The sequence below is a fragment of the Ovis canadensis genome, chromosome 14 (assembly GCF_042477335.2).
Source record: "Ovis canadensis isolate MfBH-ARS-UI-01 breed Bighorn chromosome 14, ARS-UI_OviCan_v2, whole genome shotgun sequence".
In the NCBI taxonomy this organism is placed as follows: domain Eukaryota; kingdom Metazoa; phylum Chordata; class Mammalia; order Artiodactyla; family Bovidae; genus Ovis; species Ovis canadensis.
In genome coordinates this window covers 63,926,623-63,934,289 of record NC_091258.1, presented here as the reverse complement: position 1 = coordinate 63,934,289, position 7,667 = coordinate 63,926,623, and the positions used below count along the sequence as shown (strand labels likewise).

The following is a 7,667-nucleotide window of genomic DNA, read 5'->3' as shown; positions in this document are numbered from 1 at the left end:
CAGGGATCTAACTCAGGTCTCCCACATTGCAGGCAGACTCTTTACCCTCTGAGTCACCAGGGAATCCCCTCTTTTATGGCAATTGTCACCTCTTGAAACCCAGTCCTGGGCCAGACACACAGTAGGCGTCCAATAAGTGAATATCATTAAATTGACTGAAGAGTGGGAGGGAAGGAAAAGCAATTTTACAAACAGGGGAGGACTATGTCCAGGTTAGATGGGTTATAGTGAGCATCCGCGTTGTATCAGGCCCTGTGTTGAGTGCTTCTACCTGATTGATTTCATCCAACCCCCTCAACAGCCTTTGAGGTAGATGTGATTCAAGCCCATTTTATTCAGGAGTAAAAGTGAGGCCCACAGAAGGGAAATACTCCAAGTGTGTCTGACTCCAAAGTTGTGCTCTCAGATGCTCGGTCTCTTCAGCTATAAAATTACACTTCTGTTAAGGTCTGTTGCCACCCAGTCCACTCCATGGTCCCTTGCTTTCCAGTGATGCCCACTTCTTTCCATTCAACTTTCAGACTTGGCGGTAGAGCTACCCAGGAGAACTGCGCAGGCGCTTCTCCGAGCCCGGAGCCCCGCCCAGAGGGCGCAGTTGCGTGCGTGGAGAAACTCGCCGAGCCCCGCCCGAGCGACCGCGCGCAGGCGCAAGGGCGCGTGCCCTCCGCTTTCGGCTCTGATTGGCTGTCAGGGGTAAGGGAGCCGCCCAATGGGAGGTGTGAATAGTGAGGGGTCCCGCACGCCTAGAACTGAGGGTCTGTGTCAAGAGCGGCGGGGGCTGCAGGAGGTGAGAGAGACGGGTGAGGGCGCCCCGGGGCGGGCCGGGGAAGAGAACGCTGGGCATACGGAGAGGGCGGAGGGAGAACGAAGGGGACACCGAGGGTCGAGGAGCTTTGGGGCCTGCGCTAGGGCGGGAGCGGCGCGGAGTGGAAAGAGCGCTCCTTCCTCGGTGCCCTGTAGCATTGACTGAGCGCCTGTGGCGTGCAGGCCCCCCACTGCAGGGCTCTCTCAGGCTGCGGCGTTGATAAGTTTGGTCAGAGAAAAGGGTTGTGTCTTAGAAAAGTTGAACTTCTAAGCCCCTGGTGGGCTCTCTCCTGAAGGACTTTTGTTGATCTCCTAAATAAACCCATTTTTCTCCTCAGTAGTTCACAATCCAGGATTGGGAAATGGGAAATATTGACTAGGAAAGTCCACACTTCAGGTCTTTTAGGCCATGTTCTACACATTTACTGGGTGCCTCCTGTGTGAAAGCCTTGCACCAGGCGCTGGGCCTCGCTAAAGGGGAATTCTCTTTTGGCAGCAGAGCTGTAAACAATGAAAAGTTGAACTCTCAGGCCCCTGGTTTCCTGGAAGATCCGTTGTTGAATGTCTTTTGTGTGCCAGGGCCCCGGGCAACTCAAAAATTAGGGAAGGAGTCAAAAAGTTATCTCTTGGGCTTTTAATGAATCATTTATGCAAGGAGAATTTTTTTATTGGACACCAGCTGATAGCAAGGCCCAGTGCTGGGCCTTGTTATTGTGGAAATTCACAGTTTATTAGGAGGGCTGGTCTGGTGGGAAAAGTGGAATGTGCATAGAGACCCTTAAACTCTCAGGGCCTCACTTCCTGAAAGGAGCATTATTCATTCAGCAAATATACTCAGTGCCTATTGTGATGAGACCTCTGGGAGCTTAACAGTTTTAACTCTGTCCCAAGTTTATGATATCTGTGATGATGGAGGTGGCACAGGAGACCATAAAAACCCCCAAGGAGGGACTTCCCTGGCCATACAGGTTATAACTCCGTGCTTCTAGTGCAGGGGGCACTGGTTCGACCCCTGGTCAGGGGCAGATCCCACATGCTGAAAGGTGCAGAAACTTTTGTGTGCAGAGCTGTAAGCTGAACTCTGACACTAACAGTTGAGTTGAAGAAGAAATGGAGATGGTGGGGATTATATTTGGAAAATTACTACTGAGGCGTGCATGGGGGCAGTCTGAAGGACTCTGAACCCCCATTTTGTGAAGGGGCCTGGGTTGGGATGAGGCCACACCAATAGAGGGAGATAGGGGGCACATAGAGGGAAGTTCGAAAGTTAAAATCCCTGCACTTGATCAGTGGTTTTGTTGATGACAGCAGCCCCTACAATGAATCACATCTACCTTGCCAGCCTTCTCAGTCTGATGAGTTTATCTCAAGTTCATGATATTTGCTATGATGGAGGTGGCACAGAATACTATAAGAACCCCAAGCAGGGACTTCCCTGGTGGTCCAGTGGTTATAAGTGCAAGGGGCACAGGTTCAACCCCTGGTCAGGGCAGATCCCACATGCTGAGAGATGCAGCCAAAAAAAACAAAACCCCAAGGAGGAGGGAGTGGCCACCACCCTGTGGATATAGATATGTTATTTTAGAAGACTTCACAAAAGGAAATGCTGGGTGGGAGTTTGTTAGACAAGAAGAGAAAACTTTCTTGCCAGAAAGAATAGCAGCATCAAAGACTTAGGATAGAAAAGCATTTCTGGAGAATTACAAGTAATGATTCTATCTAACCTTGATCAAGTACCAGGGACTTTGTGGTCATTACTACTTTTAGCCCATTTCACAGGTGAGAAGACAGTCTCAGAGAGACAAAGTAAGTGGTGGAGCTCAGATTCAAGCCAAGGGCAGTGTGGTTCCAGAGCCTGTGCTCCTAAACTTTGCTGCATCTCTGTGTGTACACATAGATGGAGGAAAGATGCTGCACAGAGAGGAAATGCACAGGCAAAAGCCAGGAGTCCCCCAAAGATACATTATGTTCTTGGAAAGGGTGTGACTAGCCCTCTGGGTAAGGAGCGTGGCATCAGAGGCCGGACTGAGGAGGGCTGTCTCCCTCTTGCAGATACCTGGGCGCCATGGGGTGCAGTTCAGCTACCGAGTCATGGGCTCACTGAAGACTGAGGTATAAACACTGGATCCAGACTTGCTGATTGGTAGAGACTGGTGAGTGATGACGTGGGCAAGGGAACTCCTGAGACATTCCCCCTCCCCTTGAGTTCCTGGTGTCTCATTAGGCCCCCCTCCTTTCTCCAGGCACCACCTTCCACACAATGGCAGAGGTGGTGGCTGAAGTGGCTGAGGTAGCTGAGATGCCGACACCAATGTCGCCAAGGGTAATGGAGATGTCAGCACCGATATTAGGAGAGAAGATGGAGATGTCAACGGAGCTGACTGAGATGACACCTGGGGAGGCCGTTGCCTCCTCCCTCTTCTTCCAGTTCATGTGCTCTGAATGTGGCAACCTCTACAACACGCTAGAAGAAGTCCTCTCACACCAGGAGCAGCATGTGCCCACTGTCACAGAGGAGGAGACACTGACCACCCAGGACACTGGCCTGGAGCCGGAGCTGGTGCCAGGCACTGAGGAAGGGCCTTTCCAGTGCGGTGAGTGCAGCCAGCTCATCCTCTCCCCCAGGGAGCTCCTTGCTCACCAAGACGCCCACCTGCGGGAGTCTGCAAGCCAGATCCAGTACCAGTGTGGAGACTGCCAGGAGCTGTTTCCCTCACCTGAGCTGTGGGTGGCTCACCGCAAGGCCCAGCACCTTTCTACTGTAGCAGCTAAACCTCCAGTGCCGCCGCCTCTGCCTCCCGTCACACCACCACCTCCACCCCCGGCTCCACCCGAAGTCAAGATGGAGCCCTACGAGTGCCCCGAGTGTTCTACCCTCTGTACCACCCCCGAGGAGTTCTTGGAGCATCAAGGCACCCACTTTGACTCCCTAGAGAAAGAAGAGCACAATGGGCTAGAGGAGGAGGAGGAAGATGATGAAGATGACAATGAAGATACAGAGGAAGAGGAAGAGGCAGCAGCCGAGGTTGGTGACGATACAAAGGGAGGTGACAAGTCTGCAGCTGGCCAGGCCCAGGGCAGTGGGGATGGTCCCCCACACTGTACCTCAGCAGGGACGCGCCGGCGACACCGGCGGGCATCCCACGGCCCGTCCTCAGCAGCTCACCCCTTCTACTGCAGCCAGTGCCAGCGCAGCTTCAGCTCTGCAAACCGGCTTCTGGCTCATGGGCGGGCGCATGTGGGTGGCACCCACGAGTGTACGACCTGCTCCAAGGTCTTCAAGAAAGCAGCTTCCCTAGAGCAGCACCTGCGGCTGCACCGTGGCGAAGCCCGCTACCTCTGCGTGGACTGCGGCCGTGGCTTCGGCACGGAGCTCACTTTGGTGGCCCATCGGCGGGCCCATACTGCCAACCCACTGCATCGCTGCCGCTGTGGCAAAACATTCAGCAACATGACCAAGTTTCTCTACCACCGGCGCACTCATGCAGGCAAGAGTGGGGCACCCCCATCAGCAGCACCACCCACGGTAGCATCTGCGGCGGCCTCCCTGGCTCCAGCTGAGCCCACACCTCCCCCCCCAACCCCTCCCACCCCGCCTGCCCAGCTGCCCTGCCCGCAGTGCCCCAAGTCCTTTGCCTCGGCCTCCCGGCTCTCCCGGCACCGGCGCGCCGTCCATGGGCCCCCTGAGCGACGGCACCGTTGTGGCGTCTGTGGCAAGGGCTTCAAGAAGCTGGTCCACGTGCGCAACCATCTCCGGACGCACACGGGCGAGAGGCCCTTCCAGTGCCACGCCTGTGGCAAGACTTTCGCTTCTCTGGCCAACCTCAGCCGCCACCAGCTGACCCATACAGGTGTGCGTCCCTACCAGTGCCTGGACTGTGGCAAGCGCTTCACACAGAGCTCTAACCTGCAGCAGCACCGGAGACTGCACCTGCGGCCAGTGGCGTTTGCCCGCGCACCTCGCCTTCCCATCACTGGACTCTACAACAAGAGCCCCTACTATTGCGGGACCTGTGGCCGCTGGTTCCGGGCCATGGCGGGCCTGCGACTGCATCAGCGGGTCCACGCCCAGGCACGGACCCTGACGCTGCAGCCTCCTCGGTCGCCCCCTCCTGCCCCGCCCCCACCCTCCGAGCCTCAGCAGACGATCATGTGCACCGAGCTTGGGGAGACCATTGCCATCATTGAGACGTCCCAGCCGCTGGCCCTTGCAGACACACTGCAGCTGTGCCAGGCGGCCCTGGGGGCCTCTGAAGCTAGCGGGCTGTTGCAGTTGGACACAGCCTTCATGTGACACAGTTAAAGAGCAACAATAAAAAAAATTTGGTTGCAAAACAAGTGCAGGCACCTCTGGGGAGAAGGGGACCACCCCCTGACAAGCCACTTTGGTGCCCACGGAGTGCCAGCATCCACCCTGGCCTCTTCCCTACTGACTCCTCAGAACAGCCCCACCAGGTGTCACCTTTCTCTGCCTGGGGGGACACTGAAGCTCTGAGACACCATACAACGTGTCCCAAGTCACCCCACTGTGTTGCAAAGTGGGGTTCTCCAAGACTCTTTGCTCCGCATCACCCTGGTGCCTAGCAACGTCAGGTAACCTTTCCTGAGCCCCGACCATGTGCCAGGTCTCTCCTGGGCAGTGTCACATACCTCTTCAGGTCCTCTGCTTGTTCTCCACCGCCTGCCCCTACCCGTGCCTTCCCTGGATTCTGGGCTCCCTGCATTTGGCTCTGCCTGATGGAAGAAGGCACCTGACTTCTCTGGGCTTCTTTCATCTCACTTCCAGCTGAAAGATGGGTATTCAGCTGCAGATGGGTGATACTGGAGACCCAGGCATGAGTCAAGACAGGGGCTACGCCCCAAGAGCCACGCAGAGGGGTTGGAGGAACCCAAGTACAGATGGCCTTGTTCCCTGAGTGTCTTGTTGATTTATTGAGCCTGGGTATCCTAAGGCCACCCTGTGTGTGCTGGGCCCAAAGATGAGTCAGGTGTCTGGTGCCTGAAGCGGGGCAGGCACACGTCAGCCCCAGGGTCCTCAGGGCGGCAGTGGGGAGGTGTAGGGGCAGTAGGAGCCCGCAGCAGGAAACAAACTCCGTGGTAGGTCAGGGGTCAGAGGCTTCTAGAGAAGGTAGTCCTTGAAAAGGCAAACATCTCCTTGTAGAAGAGGAAGGCAATACTACAGGCAGACACCACCCCAAGGCGTTGTGTTCTCGGTGCACTCAGAGGTTGTCCAGTTACAACAGTGACAGCAGACATTCGGCTGCAGCCGTGGCAGGCGCTGCAGTTAGCACTGTGCGTGTATGTGATCCCAGCAGGCCTGTGAGGCCATCTCAGTATTATCCCAAGAAAACAGGGACAGATTCATCCAAGGTCTCAGCTGGGCAGAGGCGTCAGCCGGCATTTGAGTCCAGGTGGTGCTTTCAGCCCGCATCTGTAACCAGTGGTGCTGAGTGTGACCTGAAACCAGCACAGGAGGCAGCGGCTCAGAGGAGTCAGTGTGACTGCAGGGAAAGGAACTGGGCTTAAGGGGCCAGGAAAGAGAAAAAGGTCTCAGGAGCAGGAAGGAATCCCCGTTTTCGGAGGTTATGTCGGGCTGACAGTCCTTTGCTCTCCAGATGAAAGCAGATCACTTGTGGCAGGCCCATGGGGCAGGCTCCTCTCGGGCCTCTAAACCAAGGTGCTCGGACATGTACGGCAGGACAGGCTGTGGCTGAGGTGTCTGGAAGGGAGGCTGCCCAAAGGAAGGGGTGATGAGGTAGGGGGTTGGGGGAAGTCTAGACCTGGGAAGGCCTTGAAAGCCAGCCTCAGAAGTTAGGGAAGTGCAGGGGATGGGATGGAGTAAGGGTTCTCTGTGGGGTTAGGGGGGCTCTTTGGCATCCATCAGGGTGGGGCAAGGAGGAAGCTGAAGATGGGCTGGGAAGGAGAGGATGGGGCCAGACCTGGACAGAGGCCAGGGAGGTGGGTGTAGGGACACCCTTGGGAACCTCATGGCCCACTAGTGTGAGCAGCAGGCAGGGTTCCCCAGGAACCCAAGGTCAGCCCCTCATCCAGAGCCTGCCTTCCCTCATCCAGTCCACCTGCTCTCGGTGTTCATCCTACGAACAAGGTGACAGCTGATGGTGCTGAGCAGGGAGGGGCAGGGTTTGCTCTGGGCCGTCAGTATACAGATGCCCTAGGGCTCACCTCATGAGATAGCAGAGCCCAGATACCATAGGAACAGTCCCTGAACACCCTCAGGGGTATGTTCAGAACTCTCCCATTTCACAAATGGAGTCCAGTACTGGATAGTTCAGTTGCTCCTCTCCAGGCCCCCTTTTACTTGTAGGGCCTCTTGCCTTCACTGCCATTGGCACCATGTGGAGGAGATGCCATTTCGCTCTGCCACAGCCCCACCATCTGGCCCCAGCATGTTTACAAAGCAAGGAGAAAAATCCGGCCCTCTGCAACAACCTTCCCAGAGTTGTCACTTTCCACCATCCCTAGAGGTGGGCACAGTAGGGTCCTGTTTAAGACAGCAATGAAGGCTTGGGGCTGTCTGCTAGGGTTTGGAAACGGCTCCTCTGCCCCATCCATGCCCACCAAGAGTCTGTATCAAGGTTGTTTTGGCCCAAGTGACCCCCCTCATCATCCTGTGTCCCCCTTAAGCGGCAGGTGGCTCAGGCTATGATATAGGGAGCCCTTTATTCAAACTTTGACTCTGCTACTTATGTTCTGTGGCCCTGACTTATCTGATGGCCAGCTCTTTCACCAGTCACCTGGGAATGACGGTACTTCCCTCCCTAAGTGGAAGCAGATGATGTGTGCTGCAGTGGGTAACCCAGAGGCCGCTCACCACGTGCACGGAGCTGAGGCACAGGAGGCCT

The 7,667-nt window shown here is 56.0% G+C and overlaps 1 protein-coding gene across 1 annotated transcript; it reads left to right on the top strand.

Moving 5' to 3' along the window:
• The first annotated feature begins 686 nt into the window (after positions 1–686).
• On the top strand, positions 687–5,720 carry ZNF526 (zinc finger protein 526). The gene is made up of 3 exons (XM_069550867.1): positions 687–787; positions 2,857–2,957; positions 3,048–5,720. Exon 3 carries the CDS (start codon positions 3,065–3,067, stop codon positions 5,096–5,098), a length of 2,034 nt encoding a protein of 677 aa, XP_069406968.1. The 5' UTR covers positions 687–787; positions 2,857–2,957; positions 3,048–3,064; the 3' UTR covers positions 5,099–5,720.
• The last annotated feature ends 1,947 nt before the right edge of the window (positions 5,721–7,667 follow it).

Bases quoted from the DNA above. Each gene is read 5' to 3' on its own strand.
- ZNF526 (XM_069550867.1), top strand. From the start codon at position 3,065: ATGGCAGAGGTGGTGGCTGAAGTGGCTGAGGTAGCTGAGATGCCGACA.